This window comes from Rhea americana, unplaced genomic scaffold, assembly GCF_003343005.1.
Source record: "Rhea americana isolate MKP2758 unplaced genomic scaffold, rheAme1 scaffold_206, whole genome shotgun sequence".
In the NCBI taxonomy this organism is placed as follows: domain Eukaryota; kingdom Metazoa; phylum Chordata; class Aves; order Rheiformes; family Rheidae; genus Rhea; species Rhea americana.
The window spans coordinates 434510-455684 of NW_028186217.1; the positions used below are offsets into that span (position 1 = coordinate 434510).

The 21175-nt window shown below is 35.2% G+C and overlaps 1 protein-coding gene across 5 annotated transcripts in view; it reads right to left on the bottom strand.

The window, feature by feature from the left end:
- Nucleotides 1-21175, bottom strand: part of PKP4 (plakophilin 4) — an 82217-nt gene that overhangs the window by 24450 nt on the left and 36592 nt on the right. For 2 of the 5 annotated variants that reach the window (XM_085304316.1, XM_085304317.1), the window contains exons 5-11: nt 15547-15678; nt 15201-15391; nt 13818-14364; nt 8835-9026; nt 7575-7791; nt 5025-5157; nt 2781-2994 (exon numbers count right to left, since the gene is read on the bottom strand). In XM_085304316.1, coding sequence (XP_085160442.1) covers nt 2781-2994; nt 5025-5157; nt 7575-7791; nt 8835-9026; nt 13818-14364; nt 15201-15391; nt 15547-15678 — 1626 coding nt within the window. Of the gene's footprint in view, nt 1-2780; nt 2995-5024; nt 5158-7574; nt 7792-8834; nt 9027-13817; nt 14365-15200; nt 15392-15546; nt 15679-18342; nt 18424-21175 lie in introns of all 5 variants that reach the window. The other 3 variants (XM_085304318.1, XM_085304320.1, XM_085304319.1) reach the window with 3 other exon arrangements.

The window sequence follows — 21175 nt, forward strand, 5'->3', positions numbered from 1 at the left end:
ACCAGGTGGTGTTAAAAAAAAGGGGCAGCACATTTCTTACAGCTCTTTGGCAGCCGCACTGGCTTGGAGGTCTACTTCTGAGCGTGGATGCTCACGTTCACTCTGCACAGTTTTTACACAGTTGATCACAAAGTACTCTGGATTATAATAGCATAGAACAGAGGTATCTATTAGAGTAAAACAAAGTGGTAAAATGCAACTATACCTGTTTCACAGAGTGATTAGTTTGCAAACTTGTGTGGGTCTTGCAGCTATTTCTGTACCTCCTCAAAAGGTACCTCAGGTTCCTTTTCCAAAAATACACAAGCTACAGCACAGTATCAATTGCTGCAAGAATGCAATCTCTCAGAAAGCTGATTCTGTGTATACAAAAGATCAAGCTGCTGGATGAAGAACATTTCTAAGATGAACTGGCTGATGTAATAATTTGAAGAAATAAAATGAAGAACTGCCAGGACCATCAAAGCCTCTTTCTACTTCCAATGACAGAGTTCTACCATACAGTTAAGCTAATGATTAAATGCCTCTGGAAGGGCAGAATTTGTGCCCATTCCTCCTTAATGCTAGCTGTAAAATCCTACTGCCTCCCCTGGGCCAGCACAGCCACTCATCTGACCTCATCATGAGTTGTTTCAGAGAGCAACACTGACAGAAAACTAACCACTGAAAAGACTGTATCAGAGGTCTTTCTTTGGAGAGGGACTGGTTTATGGCTCATCTCTGCTGATGAAGATCTGACAGAAACCAAGAAACTACTTCTACTGAGGTAGCTTCTGACTCACTTTCACTGCACAAAACATGCACTACTGGCATAGACCCATATTTCTTAGATTCTAACATATTACAGGCTGTCTGCCTAGGTCTCTTGATAATAGACTCAACTATTAGAAAATGCACCTGCGATCAAGAACATGTATATTTTGATTTTCTACCCCATAGAGAGTTGTACAAATCTTGCAAGACACAAGTGCCTGGAATTCACAGATTGATTCCAGGCTTTGTTGATCTACAGTAAAGTAAAAACGTATCTAGACAGACCRAACCAGCGTACATCCTTCAAGTCAATTGCTAGGGAACAGAGCTCCTGAGTCCCACCTGGCACTTCCAGTGCGGAAGCTGTGGAGAAAGAGGTGGTGCAGAACATCAGCTGCCGGAGAGGCATGACCTCCGTGGAGAATGCACAGAGGGACAGCAGGGCTCCCTTGGTCAGCAGCAACGGAAACCGTCCATAGTGAGCACAAACTCTTCAATAATTATTCCCTTCCAAAGCACTTTCGAGTTCAGCTTTTATAGTCTGTGGGACTTTGCTGTTACTTCATTTTCAGGTAATAATTATGAAGACTGATATAATACTTTATATTATGAATACTCTATATAGCTAATAAAAAAAGATTTGTATTTTAAAGTAAACTACACGGGGATTTCACATGCAGTGATGCTATATATACCTGTTTTCTTTAAAAGGCAAAGGATACCCATCAATTGATACTGCTAATGAGGAAGATATATTTAATATGGAAGAAGCCTTTCTTCAGGAAAAGAAAATGCGTATTTCCTCCACTAAGAAATGTTGTACTAGATATTCCATATTATATGAAAAATGATGGATAAATGGAAACATTAATGAATAGYGTTAATTTTAAACTAGAAATCAGCCATATAGTGTTTCTAGTGGTGTAGATTTAGATTCATTTTTCTGTTTCTATATCTTAAACTTGTAACATACTGTAACCTGGGTATGGATTGCTAGTTTTAATTCTGGCACAGGTAGAGTTTTCAGTTATTAACCTAAGAGTCACTGGACCTTCTCCACTTCTTTTTTTATACTGGTATTCATAGAAAGGGTTTTAAAATCTCTGTCAAAAGTGTACTGTGGATTTTTCCTACAGTTTTCAGTTTTGGTGTAACTCTGTTCTAACGGAAGTCGATGTCACTGACTCAAGCAGAACAGAATTAGATCAAAACTTACCATTTTGCTGTAGTTGGTAGAAAAAAGGATCATGCATTATCTGTGTTAAAAATTAGAGACACTTTTTCTAAAGTAGTCACCTTCATCATAACTTAAATTGAATACCATATTTATTTGAAAATTAATAGGTAAAGTGATAGGTTAATTTGAAACAGAATGAAAAAATTTTATGAAACCAAACCAAGTGAGAGCACTATCAAAACTTGAACAGAAAGTTTTCAGAAAAAGTGCTTTCAGGACCTTGATCTTCATAGACACATCACTCCCATGCTAAAAGAGAGACAGCRGGTACATCCTAACATATCTAACATTAACAAATCCAACTTGTTTCGATGAAAATGGAGCTCCTTCATGTATTAGAACTGCAAATTATTATTTCTGCCCTTTCTGTCTGCACCAAATGCCAACTAGGTCCATGGGTTATAAACCGAATCTGTTATCTCATAATCAAGAGATGAGAAGTGTGCACACAGCCATTTACTGTGACTCTACTAACAGGCTGGAAACTGAGAGTCTTCTGTAATTTGAATACTTGCAATTGTCTGCCTGTACCTTAAAATACACATTTATAGAATGGGTTCATCTTTGTAAGTACTCTAAGATTCACTTCACCTAGTGAATCTATACTTGCAYGCTAATATTTTAAATGTCAGTAATCAAAAGAAATTATTTTGTATTGACAAAAAAACTAATGCACAAATAAAATTCCAGACAACATGTTCCACTCACTTACCAGTTATTTCAACATTTTGTTTAGCACAGAAAAATAATCTGTATTGCAGTTCTGCACTGGTTCCTACACAAAACTTACCTGTTACAAGCTCTTTTATTTCTGCATCAGTAGTTTTTCTTAACAATCGTAAAAGGGCAGGTATCCCACCAACGTTCTTCATTGCTATTTTGTTTTCATCAGTAGACTTCCCATAAACAAGGTTTCTCAGTGCACCACAAGCATTCTTCTGCACTTCCAAGACTCTGTGATCCAGGAGGTCAACCAGATACTTGATTCCTCCTAGCCGACACACCTATAAAATGGAACAACGGGAACATTAGCTCCTATTGATTTCATACACTTCACTCTACAGATTTAAAAGCTCCCTCCTCCCTCCCCCCACCCCCCCTTTTTTTTAATAACGATAGTATTCCTTATTCTACTCCAAGAAGAAATATTATTGGGAAATCTTAACTTGACTATATGCCATATCATTGTTGAAAAGGCTGATGGAAATTTCAGTCATTCTCTGTGTTCAAAACAGTTACTACTAAAGCTCTGTTTGTAAGTAATAAATTTTTAAAAAATTATTTACTGTACATCAGTATATCTTTCTAGGGAATATCAGAAATGAAAAGTTGCAAAGATTTAAATGTCAACTATTATTATTTAGCTAAATCAAAAAAAATTTTGGTTTACATTATCACATATTCAGTCCTACTAGTGTATCCTAAAGTTCTTTTTGGAAGTAAGGTTCTTGCTTTAAACGAGACAAGTTGTATTTATTTTTCAATATATTTATTTTAATAAATTCCAACATTAACTGTCTACGTTTTGAAATCTTACTTCCATGTAGTGCTTTTCTTTGTTCAAAATCACTTAAAGAAACCACAAACGATTCAAATATTTTAGAAGTTTGTTATAATTGTTTTCTAAATTAAAAATTATTTAAAGACATAACTTTTAGTAGTATTAATTTTAAGACTAACATTAATTTTAAATTAAAAATCATCATCAAAAATGACTAAAGTATTTTCTATAAACTCTGTTTGAAAGGGCCTCTATCTGGCCTCTGTTTGAAAGGGAGGCATACTCTTCATGAACTGCAACTTCCCTATTGCCACAGATAGCATCACATTTTCAAAACACATTAATTACTACCCATCACTGTAACTCAAGGGACAACTTCCGCATAAAAGACCGAAAGTCAGATCATTAGGAAACATCYCAAAAAGTTTCACCCTTCCAAAAGCACAGAAATATTCTTGCCAAGAAGCCAGGACTATTGTGTTCTTTCTCTCCTAATATTATAAGAATTTGTAAAATTTGAATTAATTCCAGACAAGAAAAATAATTGTGCTAGTATGCAAAGCTTTTCTTCTTCTTGAAAATTTTTGAAAAACTTTTCTCTTTTTCTCAGCTGGGTTGACAGTAGCCCAGTTAGCACCAGACTTGCTGCACACCAGGTTTAGGAACAAGCATCCAGCAGTGGACCTGAGGAAATCAGAGAGATGAAGGGAGAAGGGATCGAAGGGAGAAGTGCAACCTCTCCCTTCCAGCAACTGTGAGTTATTATGCTGGGTTAGCTACATTCTTATAAAAGTTGTATCAATATTTTACTAACATAAGTAATATTCATCATGTCCATCATGAAAATAAAACACACATCGGATATGAGTGAGAAAGCAAACTCCTTCAGAGCAATAGCTTATAGCTGCTCTGTGAAAGAGCAGCTCTTTAAATTTAGACAACTGCTAGATATTTTAACAATAAGCTGCATTTTCACTCAGATGTATCTTTCCTCCACAATGTACTGAAATAAATACTGCCCTCTGTTTATTTCTAGGACTAAGATTTCTTCTTTTTGCTTGATAATCCACTTATTCCCTATGAGACCTTAAAACATCTTCATGAAAAACAGAGGAAAACCTTCAAGAAGCAGTGCTTCTTCAAGAACCATTGCTTTTGTTAGTCTCCAGGCATCATCTCATTACACACACACACAGACTTCAGTACACCTGTACTTCTAGAGTTCTGCCAGACTATGCAACTTGAATGTTAAAGAATTTCACATAATTTGCATCTGTTATACAAAGACAGCATCTTAGGAGGGTCTATGTGAAGATCTCCAGACACATATGAAAATCTATGGAGATACATGTGCATATATTTACACGCATCTATATATATATCAACATTAACATACATCTAGTACCACCAGAAACATAAAAGGGTTCAGGATATTGTGTTACAACAAAAAGATGAAAGCAGAGGCAAAAGGTCTAGCTGTTCTTTCAGTTCAGTATAGTTTCCCCAGAAACAGAGGAGGAGTTTGTGCCGTACCTCTGTTTTCACTTTGTTATCTCCAAAGCACAGGTGCTGAAGGTAGGCAGCTGCGTTCGCCTGAACTGATGGGAACTGGTGCTGAAGCATGTGAATGACTTCAGGCAGCTCTGGATCTCGCCAGGCAAACTCTCTTCATTAGATGAACATATTCAAGGAAAGGTATTAGTTATAAACACACATTTATTTACTAGGTAGAATTACTAGAGTGCCTAAACTGTTTTTCAACAATTTTGTTTTTTTTCTGGAGTACCAGGTCTAGGAGAAAAAACAGGTATGTCAGAATAATAATAATTATCATAATAATAATAATGAGTCATCTTATATTTTAATTTTCCTATTGGGAAAGGACGCTTTATATCCTACATTCTTCAGTTAGATTGGTTATGTTGGTCATACAAACAAATGTACATACTAAAATTACACCAACAACTTATACGTATATACATCTCCCAGCATTTCAGCATGAGTACAACAGATGCATAGATTTTTCCTAGGTCTTATACATGTAACAACATTGCTCRTAACATTTTTTCCTCAACACTCAATGTTCTTCCTTGTATGAAGTCAATTATATTTGAAAAAAAAGCTGTGCAGATACAGATCTCTTCATCATAATCAGATCCAGGTAGTTTGCATAATATGAGTTATTCAGGGATTGTAAAATTAATATCATCAGACCTGTTTTATTAAACACAGCCATTTTATTTATGTGGACAAATCCTGGAAAAAGTATTAAGCACATCTATGCCCAATTCATAGGTTTAGAAATATATCCACTAATATTCGTGGGCCACCTTCCCTTTATAAAGAAAGTTAAAAGGATAATAGTATATACGGTTTCCTGTTCTTGAAAATCCAAGCAAGTGTAATAACAGATGTTCCAAGAACAATATTTGCGAAGATATTCAAAGGCTAACTCTCACACGGCCAAGGAAACCTTCACAGTCACTGAAAAGGGAAAGTTACTTTGGTGTCTGCTCTGAACCACTCAGTAAGCAGAAGCTTATTTCTCCGTTCTGACAAGATCTTAGGGAAAATTGGCTTTCCAAWAATAAAGGTATCTTTCTGAATGCTCCCTCAATCTTACTGTAGAGCAATGCTTTAAAAAGGCTGGAGCTCAGAAGAAGACACAATAGCTTAACCTTAGCAATAGCATGACAGGTGAACCAGAAACTGAAAGAGATCAAACCAAGACAAAACTACTTCGTTGTGAAATCACAACATAAGAAAGTGTATCAGTGATGAAAAGTCAGTCAGAATTTCTTAGAACTTTTTTGCATTCCTGTTATCAGTAAACAACTTCTATGATAACTTTTTGTAGGCCATGCCAGAACAGATCAGAAGCAACATGCAACTAGCCCTCAGTAGAGGTAAGATTCTTCTGTTAACCTCATTTAGATGAGCATACAAACAGAAGAGTTAAATGAAATTAATCCAGTATGTCTGTATCTATTAAAATAGGAAATTTTCATTAATAAGAAAAATGACAAATTTAAAGAAAAACAGTGCTTTTATTTTCAAGACTGAAGGATAGGGCCAACCTAAAAGGTAACTAAATCAGGTTTGTTACAAGCTTTTTGTAAAATAGGAAGCCTAAAAGATTTCAGTGTAAGACTATAGTCTGATCACAGCTACTAGTTATCTTTTTCAAAGCTGATTTGGTGTCCTAGTTTTCTGTATGAAAGACTCCAGAGGCATCACTGGAGTTCATGCCCTCCAATGTGAGCTGTTCTGCTTTCACATTGTTTCTAAACCCAGCAAAACATGTGATCTGTTTTCATGATCACGCAACCTCAATGAACTTGCAAGCCCACTGAAATTTCTAGTGATCATATACTCACACCGAAGACAAACAGATTGTACTGTAAAGCYCCTTAAGCTTTGTATAAGCTGGTTTTGATATTCCCATTCTAAAGTATAAGGTTTTAGCAAAAAGTGTGTCTATTAAATTGTAAAGATGATATTACACTTGTCATATACCCATGTTGACATGCATTTAGATCATCAAACGAAATTAACTGTCTTAAAAATACAAGTATGTATTAGCTTTTGCAAAATGGTAATCTTTTTAAAAAAAGATTTATGGGTTTTTGAATTTTAAGCAAGCTGTTCATGAAAAATTCATTCAAATAAATTAAATGTACTTCCTAATTTTCAAAATCTGACATTTTCCCACTTCCACAAAGAGAAAATTACTACAGTATTATAAATGCCTCTGAAGAATTACTCAGAAAGACTAACAATAATCCACTGTTATCAAATTTACTGATATTTCTTGTAATAACTTCTAAATTGAAATTAAAATAGAAGAAAATTGAAATAGCATTTAAATACATACAAGTCGTTCGTCCTTACTGTAGCAAAGTAGAAAAAAATTATCACTTTAGCCATTCAACAGGATCTTTAAATCCAAATTAGTCACAAATGTTTAAGCAATGTAGAGCTGAAATATGCACAACAACAGGTGCCATATTTATTCTAGGAACACATTAAAACTTTTACTATTTTGGCAAATACATAAGGTAATGGAAAGCAGACTGGACTTGCCTGGGGTCYTTCTGAATGCTGTCTATGGACGGTGACCGCGTTGTCCCATCGTCAGCGGGCACCGTGTGCTGTAGCCTGCCGTACCCAGGCTCCGACAGGCGGTACGGTACYGACCTGTAGGGCTCTGCGTAGGTTGCCGTCGTGTTCAGGGCATAATTATTTCTTTGGTATGTGAATGTGCTACGCTGACTGGACGATCTTTGCAGGTTTCCAACTCCTAGTATAAAACCAGTATTTAAAAAAAAAGGTAACAAACGTCTATTGAAGAAACGAAGTAATAGTTGGTTAAAAAGAGTAAGGAAAAAATCAATCAAGAAAGAGTGTAGGATGCTCCATGTCCAAAGGCTAGTTAATTTTCCTCATGTCACATCCTGACAAACATAATTTGTCTACTTTAGGTTGTAGTAAACAGGACAGGATAACTGCAGAAGCCCTTGCTTCCCTCAATGTCCAGTACTCTCAGTATTTCAGTTATGTAAAAAACATTAAAAAGCAGTTTTTAAATACGTTAAAAAAATGACATAGGAATCAGACACAACTTTGTAAATATTTCTAGAGCGTTGGTTAGTTAAATCACTCTAATATTTGGACAATTGGACAATTTTTACAAATTACTCCACTATACAGCTTTAGTGATCAACCCTAAAAAAAACTGTATTGCAAAATATATTTTAAATTTCTATTTACAGATGATCACTTCCAATGCTCTTTTTGTTTAAGCACTTTATAATTTGTCAGTAAAGATTACATCAAATATAATAGAAATATTGTAGATTCAATAAATAATTATTAAATACAGTACCTACTATGCTAAGAAATACTAATTACACTGCAAAAGATAAGGTAAGTAATCTAAGCGTGCAAGCTATCATTTTACCAGACTAACAAAAAAATGAACAAACTCAGCTGGTAAGAGAATGATGCAAAAAGAATGCAAGAGCATGCAATAAAATCTGTGTCACAAAATACTCTTTCCTTCAAGGTACCTGAATTTACAGTATCAAATGGAAAATATTCTGACTCTAAGTTGACACTGATACATAGTGCCAGTATAAGTATTTCTTGCAAGCATCACAAAACCTTTTCAGCTGCTGCTGTTTAAGTCCTTCAGACTAGCTTATATTTCCATTGATCTGTTACATCTGTTTTCTCCTTTTAAACTGGCATTACATATCTCCTATTATTGCCATATGTTCCGGAAAAGCTCAGGCGAAACTTTGGTACACACTGACTGGAAGAGCAGTGAAGTCCTTTACCCACCTGACCCTGTTCGATACAAAGCTGACTGGGATCCCTGGTGTAGCTCAATCGTCCCATGATTTGGACTACGGTATACCGGACTGTAATAGGTTCTGCCTTCATAGATAGGGGTGATATGCAAGTCAGGAGACACAGTGGATCGTAGTTCTTGTCCTAGTTGACTGTGTTGACTAGCATATGAACTCCTGAGGCCTAAAAACAAGAAGAGGTAAATATGTACATGTCTAATATCAATTTCAAATAAAGCAGCCATATGCAAGCCTTTCTTCTTTTAGCCAGGAAAAACTATTAGCTATATGAAAAAATTAGAAGAAATTAAATATAGCCAAATACATTAATAGAGAATAGTATTAAACTACAATTGAACATTTCTTCCTTAATCTTCTTTGTATTAATACTATTACATGATTAATTGATGGAACTACATTTCTTTTATTATGTTTTTTCTATAATACACTGGTAATTTTTTAAAAAGTTTTTCAACTCAATTTTATTCATAGTATCTCTATATTTGAAATATTCTAAAATATACTAACTGAAAAACTAAGGCAGCATGTTAAGATAAATCAGCACTGACAAGATAAGTTCTGAAGCTGACAGAAATCCAGTTGTGAAATAGGGCGCAACCTGAAGTGCAGTCATAATCTTGAAAATGAAGCAGTACATAGTGTAAGAGCCAAGGATTTCTTGGCAGTGGCAGGTCAACAAGCCAACAGTCACAAGTTGCAATGTGCACAGTTCAGATTAAACTTCAGAAAAAAATTATTCATCAGGAAGGTCACAGAGTGCTGGGGAAGATCATCAAGATGGTGCAGGGTCTCCACCTTTGGAGGTGGTCAGTCCCCAGCTGTATAAACACCTCACTGAGCTTGTGCTGGTACCAGCCCAGGTCCAAGCAGGAGGCTGGACCAGATCATTAACCCTCCTGTGACTCTGGGTGGCTGGGGCAAGGTTTCGGACTGACGAGGCGGAGGGCGACGGACTTAAGTCTCCAGCCCGCAAGATGGTTCCTCTCACTCACGGCCAGCCTCGGGAACTTCCTTCCTAGGTCTCCATGCGATGAGAAGCATACCCCAAAAGCGCCTGAATTATAGCCACCCCACATCACACGCTGGTGCCACACCAATGCATTGGGTGTATGCATGCATGTCTGATCCTAGAAAGGCAACTACTTGCATGTCACATGATTATGTCTTGAAACCAAAATACCAATGTCTCCCAGCACATGGTAGGAGACAGACTATCACAAAGTAGATGTCTGCACTTTGGTAGTAAGACAGGAAATTTGCTCCTACCAAGTGACTGAACTTGTGATGTGAACAATCCTAGAGGGCCTCTAAAAGTAAGCTGTATGGTCTTGCCAAACACTAAGCAGTGCCGATAGAGCACAAATTGAATGCCGAACCTCTCAGGTGATGCTTGTAATTGGTTTTCTGTGACTTACTGAACAGCTTAAGGCAAGGATGCCTTCACATTCTGAGTGCAAATGTAAACTTACGGAGTCTAACTGTCAAAGGTGAGGAGGTCTTGAAGTTCCACCAAAAGTGTCTCTACTTCTCTGTTTCTCAAATTCTCTAAAGGATTGTTAATACTTCTCTGCATATTGGGATGCTGAAAGATGGGCTCAGACTTTCTGGATGGAGAATTATTACTGAAGCCAACTAGAATATAAAGGCATCTGCCCAATATATAAACATACATTAGCAGCCAAATGAAGCAAAGCACAGTAATTAAACTCTTGAACAACAAGCCTACTTGCTTCTAAATATAACCATTGTAGTCCAGGGCCAGATCTCCCTCCACCTTGTTAAACTACTCGATTTAATAAATTAACAACTAAATTGCATCAGTTTGTAAGATTAAATTTCTTAAGTAGAAAGGAGTTTTCCTATTTCATCAAATTTGAAAGCCTGGATATAAATCAGAAAATAAATGTACATATTAAAAAGTTTGTGTTTATATATCATTGTACATTTTTCTTACAAAAATATACTGTAAACAATTTTATTTAATGTTGTAGGATGTAACGAGGAATAAACGTAATTTTTAATTACTCAGATTCAATACATGATCTGATAATTCTAAAGGTTAATGCAGTCTTGGAAAAATATGGTCCGAACTGTAAGTAAACCAGAAAAGATTGGCAGCTTGTTCTAGTTTCCTATTTCATGCTCATTGTTTGCTAGAGAAAATAGTCTAGTTATAAGGTACAATAGTCCTTAAAACTGTCTTGTATCAAAAACACCAGAAAGTTAAAGCTCTTCAATTCTCAATTTGAGGGGTACTCAGCACAAAACAACACACTGTTACAGAACATTCAGTCCTTTTTGATGAGAAATGCAGATACTTTATATCCAAGATATATACACGCATACACCCCCCCAACTGACAGGTTGATTACAAGATTCTACAAATGATGCATTAAGTTCATATTGTACTGCTACAGAAGCAAATAGGAAGATTTTGTTTAACTTCAAGTGAAAGCAGGATCCAATCCACTGCAATTCATTCCTTTAGAACCAGATATTAATGAATGTAGTTTGAACCAAGTGTTCAGTAATAGCTGTAGTCTTAGCACAAGAAACAAGCTCAAACCCAATTATTTAATTTTATGCAAATATCTAAAAAGATAACCAAAAGAAACTATAAAAGAGTCAAAAGTGCTGTGACATTTACTTAAGGAAAAAAAAAAACTTAAAACACCTTTAAAATATATAGATTAAAAGTCCCTATTTTTCAGTGGTTCTGTTTAATACATTGTTTCAGAATTGTTAAAAATTTTACCTGTTCTAACAATGTGAATTAAGTAAGTTGCAGCAATGCATTAATGGCCTACTGAAACCATAACTAACAAGCCAGTTTGAAGAAAACTGGATATTAAGTTGAAATAAATACATTTTACAAAAAAGGCAGCACTTTCAGAATCACAGTCATTTCATTATCTTTATTTCTGCTAATGAAGTAAACATAAAAATGGGACAAGATCAATCCAGCTCATCCATAATCAGCTATCTTTGATCTTGATTTTGATATAGAGACAGTTGCTTAAATCTCATCCTTTATACACATCCATTCTAATAATATAATTGTAAAATTCTCTAGCCAATTAGAAGATAGCAAGCTTGGTAAATCTTCGAGAGTTTATTCTAACATTATGGGAAAAATTCTTCATGATGTTTTTTGTATTTAATAGTGAAGTTCAGTCATTCACTACCTCTACTGGCTGTTAAAATGCAAATGGACATATTTTATTCCATTCACTAAATCCCTGTAGATTACTGAAGTTCTCCTGAACAGTAAAAGCTGTCCCATTGCCTATTATGTCTTTTTCTTCTGGTCTAAATGAGGGAATATCAGGACCCATTTCTTGTAGAGAGCAGTCTTAAATTTTCCAGAGCACCTAGTTTGCAGAAAGTTATCTGACTTCAGATAAATCACAGCATTCTCACCATTCTAACCAGCGCTATCAAAATGCAGTTTAACCATGGCAGCAGAGATTTAAGAAGGTGAAGAAAAGCCATTATACAAGTTTAAATAGCCCATGATACATTTCGCTCTGATGCAATCATGTGAAATTCTCTTTTTCGCTTTATCTTTTGCAATTGRATGGCAGCTTTCCTCTATCTCACACACTCCACAACATCTCATTAGAAGCAACATACAGACTGGCACAAATGCATACATCTATATAAAATCAAATGACTTCTTTTCCTAAATACTGTCCTTTTACTATTCATTACTTTCAGTTATGAATATGCTGAACAGCACAGGTCCCAATAGACAGGTCCCTGTAGACTCAGCTGGTGACATGTCCTCACTTAAAAAAAAAAATCTATCTTACCATTCATTTTTCCCTGTATTGCTTATCTTCTAACCAGTTTCTTATCCATGGCAGCTTACCTTCTTCAAAGAGTTTTTTGTGACAGATCTTAATGAAATACTTTCCTGAACTCTAAGTAGACTATATTAATCTTCCTTTAAAGAACTCCAACAGATTTGTGAGGCATGACTTACCTTTACAAAAAAACATGCTGACCTTTCCTGAAGTATCAAATTTATCTCTGCATTCAGTGACTTTGCTTGCCTTCAGTTTACACAAATCCGTCTGTTACAGATGTCGAGCTAACTAGTCTGGAATTTCCCAGATAGATCTGGAACTCTCCTCAAAATTTCAAGTTTTTGTCAACTTAAAACTGTACTAGTACCAAAAGATTGCAAGTGAGCTATTGCACATAAAGTTAATAGTTCTGCTCTTTCATCTTTCACTTTCTTTAAAACTTGTGGAGGAACACCACCTGGTCCTGTTAGTGATCATTCTGTTGATTCGTTTGGTAGCCCCTTCCACTGACATTTCAACTGGGGACAGATCCTTTGATGCATCCCCTCTAAAAAAGGCTTCCAGACTGAGCTTCTCCACTGAACAGACATACAAAATTGTGCTTTTGCAAACTGCATCTTAAACCCTTTTTGTCACTCTTCACTGAACTTGAAATCGTATATCCTTTCCCTTCCTTCTCATTTGCACATAACTTTTACCTTTTTGAAGAATGTTTTTTTACTTTTAATATCCTCCCTTACAGTAGTGTTTAGTCACATCGACTTTTTAAAAACGTTTGTGAAATCATTCTATAACGCACGGCATGCATTTTCGCTGGTCCTCCAATGTAGCATCTACAATTACATACAATCTGCAAGCACTGTATCTTTCATCTGTCCCTCTCAAGTTTTAATTTATCTCTGTCTCATTTAACTTAAAATACTTCAGCAGTGGACTTTCTGACTGTTTTTGGTATTCACTGTGAACTTGCATTATCATTGACACATACTGTTTGACATAAGCATTTACAACTGATTTGAAGAATCCACYCTAGCTGGGTCCTAATGCTACAATGTTTCAGAGATAGAACTACAATTGCATTATTGGTTGCCTGCACTTGTAGGTTTATATTAAGTTTTAAGCTGTGTCTTTACCTTTTTACTAACCTGTAAGGCTATCTGGACGTGGAGGGACCATTCTCTCATATATATCGTACTGTTGTCCATATTGTTCCATATCATGAATTGTTCTTTGTAACGTTGTTCCCAAATGCTGCGGGACTGCAGTCATACCAGAGTGTTTTGGGGAAGAAGATCCTAGTTGGGTTTGAGAAGGAGAAGCTACTCTTGCTTGCACATCAGTGAGGGCCAGAGGGGAGCCGACCCTGACCGACGTTTGGTACTGGGCACTGCCGCTGTTGGGATTCGACGCCTGTCTGGATATCCGCCGCGCAGCCGTCGGGGAGGCCGGTCTCTGTGCAGCATACGGGGATGCTGCCCGCTGGACTGGCAGCGTAGTGGATGAATACGCGTTAGAAGTAAGGGGTCTTTGCTCGGTAACTGATGGAGAGCCAAACCCACTACCCAGGGACGTTCGCAGCGACCCCCGTGAAGGAGAAACGCCTGTGCTCACCACGTACGAGGGAGACTGCGCTCTGGATGGAACTGAGCTAACACGTCTCATGGCTCGGCTGGCAGCAACGTTTACTGAAGGCTGTTTAAAAACGAAAACAAAACGTTCATCAGTTTTATCTTTTAGGCCACATAGTAGATATTTTTCCTCCATAAGATATGAGAGAAAGGTCAACAGGAAACACACAATTTAACAACATATAAAAGCAGCTGAAGAGTAGGTTTTGCCCTAAACATCATTCATTCATTCTTTTGTTAGGTTTTCCTATAAAATAATTCACATTTCAATTCTTCACATTTTTCTAGCCAGAATTTCCCAATATACAAAACAGTAATTTAGGACTAAAAACCCCTCCATTCCTCATTCTTTCTATGTTAACGTAGTTACGTTTTCTTTAAAAAAAAGCTACTACCTTGGAAATTCAGGAACAGTTTTCCAGAGAGTTCTGGTATAGCTAATAATGCTTTTTTGACTACTACCTTAACATCAAACTGATTAATGAAAAAGTAGGAATAAACAAGTGGTAGAAGGTACATAAACACAAATAGCTTCTTTCTTTAAGCACATGTTTACATATGGGCCAAAATGTAGGCTATTTTGTCCAATATCATGCCAAAACAATTTTAACTGAGTGATACTATCTTGATAGTATATTAGCAGCATACTCTGTAGTCAGGAGTCCTCAGAAGTTGTACTTAATTTCAGTTGCAGTAAATGAATCGCATCATATGAATGCTGACGTCAGTGAACAAGTCCATTTTGCCACACATTTACACTTTTTACATTGTTTTAATTAACTTCACTATTCAACTTAATAACATTAATTCCAGCCTATAGGAAGCATAGGTCCAACTATGTATCTATTGTCTTTAAAACTGTGTTACAGACAGTAGAAACGAGTACTATTTTGAGTATACCTGAACTAAAGTCTGTCCTTCAGCTCGTGAACTTCTCACCAAATGGTTGTTAGCTGTTCCAATAAGAGAATGCTGCTGTCTATTTTCTGATTTGCTCAAGTTTTGGCTGTTATGGAAACTGCTTACTTCCTGGTACCCGCTGTCAGAATAAGAATTCATTTGTGTTGAACTTCTTGAGTTACCTACAGACCCTGTAGATATGAAGCCAGCATAAGAATAAATGCATCGCATACCTTTATGAAAACAAAGCATTATCTACTTAGATATTTATTACATTCATAGTTATATTACATTATTATATAATTAATATAGAAACATTCTAGTACTTAAAATGTATACAACAGACCCTCACTTTCATGGAGAGATGTCTGCTCTGGAGAGTAGAGGTTTCCTTGTTCTGGTTCCGTTCTAACGTGATAGGCATCGGTGTGAGCGCTCTCTGACACACGGGGTTTGTTTACACTACTGGCTGGAGCATCTGAAAGAATAAATTAATTAGATAAATCCAATGTTACTGATGTAAGTTTCCTGCAAATTCAGTAACAATTATTTTCTTATGCACGCACTAACGAAGAGCTTCCAATATGGTATGTTTATAAACAAAGTCTGCTGGTAGACATGTACCAACTAACCAAAAAGAACTTACTAGCTTATCGTGTGAGGATGTGACTTCCTGTACTTCTGAAGAAGTTTGACAATTTTCATTTTTTAAATGTACTTTCCAAGGTATTTGGATGAAAAATATAACTGATTATCTAAAAAGTATGCACAATGTTTCTGCTCTGAAAAGCAGCTGTATTGGAGTACACAGAAAATAGCTATCGCGTTTTAAAATTGATAATAGTAATGATACTGTTATCTCAACAGAGCTTCATATTTAGAAGATTAAGTGGAATTTTATCCATACTTGTGTATCATTAACAGAAATAATTATAAAATGCAAAATATTTATAAAATCTATTGCTATATTTTATGTAACCTAGGCTCTTTAAGCTGTTAAGGGACTTTAAAATTCCTATTTTTACTCTAAATTTTTACTCCAATTTTTGATTTTTTTTACATCACATACTACTTGTTTTTAATGACTCTTACATGTAACTTCAATTCTAAGAAAATCAAATGAACTTTAGAAATAGTACAGAAAAATCTCATCATGTATCAGAGAAGGCAGAGCAGATAGCAGGATATAAAGACGTCACAACCGTATTATATAAAAATAAAAATTTAAAGTTAGTGTGGTATACACAGGCAAGACGAGGATACAAACCAGAAAAAATAAGCTGAATCAAAATGGTTTTGACAGAAATTCTAAGCATTCAATTGTCATGTTAAGTTTATACTGATGAAGAAACAAACATCAGAGGTATTGCAGGAAATGTAGATTACATTTAAGAGCAACATTAGATATATAAAGTCTTGTTGAAGAAATAGATGAATTCACCTAAAGGGGAAACCAAAAATAACGTTAAGAAGCAGTGGTCCAGTAAAAACTCCAGTAAACAAAAAGAGCAAAAGTTGTCAGAAGTTGCAAGTCGGGGATGCCGGAGCCAGCCAAGTGCTCCTTGAAAGTGAATATAACAGCATGTTCGAGGAAGTGGAAGAGCTGTTTGGAGCATGTCGGTTTTGTGTCAACAGCTGAGAAGCTTGATAGGAAACACGCTGGAATAAATCCTGAGCAACAGCTAATGAAATCTCTCTCAAATTGACAAAGAATGGGCTTGATACACTAGCTAGTAGCACTCAAGAATAAAAACAGGTAAGCTATCAGAAATTCTTTATTACAGCTGTTATTACACTATACTTAAAAGAGAATTCTGAAATACTGAGTATTTGTACCTATCAAGCCAGAAAGAAATACTCTGACTTTTAATACCACATACCTGTACACATAACACTGGTGTCTCAATAACTGTACAGTTTGCCATAATGGAATAACCATACTTAAAACGTTACTCAGTAAGTGCTATTACAAGCAGTGTTTGAATACCATTCAAATATGAGATTAAAAAGAATAAAAATCAGTATCTCTTAAAGACAGTCAGCACAGTTATTTGACAGTAGTACTTTCTTAGGTCAAAATCACCTAGTAATTTCATGGTAATCAACTCATTATAATAAAAAGTATTATGACCAAATTAAAATAAGACTTGATAAGAAACATTATTACACTCCCATTAATTTCATCATGAGTGTTCCTAGAAATGATGCAGAGAACCACGGTGAAATAATTGACTTTCACAGCTCTTGTAACACYGGCTTGGAAACAGAACACAAGAGATGTGTTTATTAAAACATTCTTCAGAATGAAAGAGTTTTGAGGACTGGACATCTAAACTACTCTTTAGTTATCTCCAACATCAATATCTTAATCTTCAAATTTTTTAGTTAAAATAATACAAGACCTTGTTATTTTGTTTATTTGGTATTATGTGATACTAGATCAAATTCACATTGACAAACAATCTATTTCAGGAGAAACTCATAGGAAGACTCAAATTCATTTGTGCAGTGCCACAGAGATGTTCCTAAGACAGAGGTCTGAACCAAAACCTTGGTTCAGTCACACATTTGCCACCAAGCAAATGCTTTCACAATGCTAAAAAATAAGACTGTTTAGGCTCTCTAACAAAGGCAAGAATGCACAACAAAATGACTTTTTGTCTCCCTATCTCTTTGGGCTACTATAAATCCTGAGAAGAATGCCCTGAATAAAATAATAGCCTTTTATAAATTGCTGCTGATCTAATATTCTATTTATGAGCATCTGCAAAATAACATCATGTTATATTTCTGTTAAAAGTTCTGTATAGTTCAACTGATGCACAAAGTACTTTCAGTTAAGGTCACATCTTATCACATCATCCACTGATTTTTTTTGATATAAACCACTCTCTGCACACAGGCAAAAAGATGATTTAAGGGAGTGTTTTCATTTATCTTTCACTTCAGTATTTTTCAGATCATAGATCTGAAAAACCATCACCCATCAACCATCACCCACTGAAATTCTTTAAAATAAAGCTTAATAGTAAATAAGTAAGCAAAATCTACTATCCTGTTATAATCACTAAATAAATGTAAACATTATATGAAAGGTATATCAATTTAAATTCTAAATAAAATCTTTTTCAAATATACCCACCTCTGAGCATTACTCTAGATGAGCCTTTCTTTGGATACATACAGAGATGTGAGGAATTCTGGATTTATATAAATGTATACACTATTTAAATAGAAACACAAATTTTTAAGAAAAAGTAATATATATGTAACCTACTTTAGTTTAATATTAGCCCTGTTCTTCTTCTTCTTCTTAAAAAAAAAAAAAAAAAAAAAAAAAAAAAAAAAAAAAAAAACTGCATTCCTAGACTTCTTGGCTTTGTTTCTTTCTCAAGTCCTACTTTTTTGCAGAAATTTAAGTCTCCCCTTCTAGCAGCGATGTGTACAGAAGTTTTCTAAGGAAAAGAAAAACACAAGTAGCAGGAGAAACTTGAAGGATAAGACAAAAATAAGAAGAGATGGATAGATGAATGAAGAAAAAAAAGGAACTAATGGGAAGAGAAGCAAAAAGAAACAACAGACAAAGAATATGCTGCAATAAAAAGAAAACTAAAGAGAAAATAAAATAAAGATGTGGAATGAGATGGAATGCAACTAGATGAGATGAAATCACTAACACAAAGACTGAGATCTGTCCAAAGATACCTTTTCCAGTTGTGCACAGTCACTGGAACATTATAAAATCAAGGAAAATAATGTAACAAAAAAAAAGTTCAAAATGAAAGAACAAGCCAAATTACTGAATTCTGAATTACTTGAAAAAAAAACTTGGTTTTTCTTTAAAAACAGTTAAAAAAACATGAAAAGCACCACAATGATTAGCAAAATTTAAATACAAAGGCAAGTAGGTTGTTAAAAATATTGGATTTAGAAAAGGAAAAAAGCTAACGTGTGTCTCAGCTGAGGTGAAACCATGAAGGCAACTGAAACCGTGTAATTACAATTATTATATGCTACATTTAAGAACTTAATCTCTAAAGAAAAGAAAACAGGAAGGAGAAAGGACGGTAAACAGTTTGAGAGATATTCAAGGGAAAGGAGCAGAAACTTTATGCTTCTCATTTGGACTTGCATGATTTGCACTCGGTATGAGAGTAAGTCCTCAGGTGCTGTAAACAAACAACAGACCAGAAGAAAAGAGAGGAGCCCCTCATTTTACCATAAAATTTTATATTCCATCATGATTCAGAACAATCTTATCTAACTTGTAAATTGGACCCAAGTTTGAAGTTGGCCCTTCTCTAGGGAGTGAGGGAACTGCTGGATCAGGCTACCTTCGGGGGTCCCTTCCAACAAATTCTATAATTCTGTGACCTGTCACATGCAGTATTTTTTTTTCTCAGCTGACACAGGAAGGCCTATCTTAAAATAGCCCTAGATGGCATCTAAAATTGTCTAGTTTTCAGCATATGGAAAGCTAACAACAAAAGATACATTCTTTGAATTGATTTTTAGGAAAGGTAGCTGCTTATGAGAATGCTTTTAGTCTGAAGAACCTTTAGTCTTAAGAACCTTTAGCACTGGGAAAAATAAATCTAAATAAGTCTATATTTAATCTAGGCAATAATTCCTTATTTCCAGTATTATAACTTCTGCAATAGTAATTCTAATACCAGAGGACAGCTGTTAGGCAAGAAAAGCTTCGCATTGTAAGAACTGTAAAAAATGAATTGGAAATCGTGGAAGCATAGCAATTATTACAAAAAACTTCACACTAATTAAATAGGAAATTCTCTGCCTCTTTTTTATAATTACGGTGAGATTATTTTCTGATTCGAGATGGGTCATATGTTTTAATTTAGGATAAGTGTATTTTTTTTTAATTGAACTATCATAAATTAAGGTGGAATGTAACAGCAAATTGTGGAAGTTAGGAAGAGTATGGAAATAGAATCCAATGAATCTGGAATAGCCATAATTCCAAATATGTTCGAGTGAATAAGCAGATGACTAAGCAGTATTGTGCTTTGTACAGCAGAAGCTGGATGGCTGTGAAAACGGCATGTATTCCTTACACAATTAAATGCTTTCATCRTGATACAGAAGCTAATAAACTCTTAACAAGCAATCTAAAATTATAATTGCATTTTTATTACATCAAAACAGTTTTCCTTAACTTGATATTCCTTCAAGAGCACAAATTTAATTTGAGTTAACATGATCCAATGCAAAAAGCAGTAAGCAGGGAATCAAGGTCCTATTTCAGGTCTTGCTGYGTGTTCCTGAGATGTTGATTTCTGCACATTCCCTTCATCGCTCTAAACAGACTACCAACTGCTCAGAAGATTGACTCTTCAACCACTGAACATTGTAACTGATGCAAGACCCTCATTAGCTAAATGCTCTGATCCATGAAATTTGAAGGTAAGATTAGATTATTTTAACAGTCCCTTTTTTCCTATATACTTAAATGTTGCCTTTAATAAACAATCCTATCCACCTTCTCCTAATATACTCAAGAGAAGGAAGACGTACGTGTACTGCAAGACTAATCTTTCATTTTGGAAGGAAAGTTCAAGTTATGCTGAGATACAAAAGTAGAAAAATTACTCTTAGGAATACCCTCAAAAGATGAAATTTATCTCACTTTAACTAAGAATATCTGTAAAAAGAATAACAGTCTTCAAGATTAAAACACACAGTATTATTTTCAAGACCCTTACAATCCAAGGGGAAGACTGAGAAGTATTTTTGAATTAATTGTAAGGGAGACCTAATATACAGGAAGACTTCTGTTATCATCATGTCTCTCACAAAAATTCAAAGGCACAATAAGATGTAGTCCTAGTGGAAAAGTACCTGCAATAACCTCTATTTAGGCCAAAATGTGCTTTTACAAGAACAGATGAACACAAAAATCTCTTTGTATCTGAGAAACAGTATATTAATGTTCAAAACAAGTAATAAATGGCAAA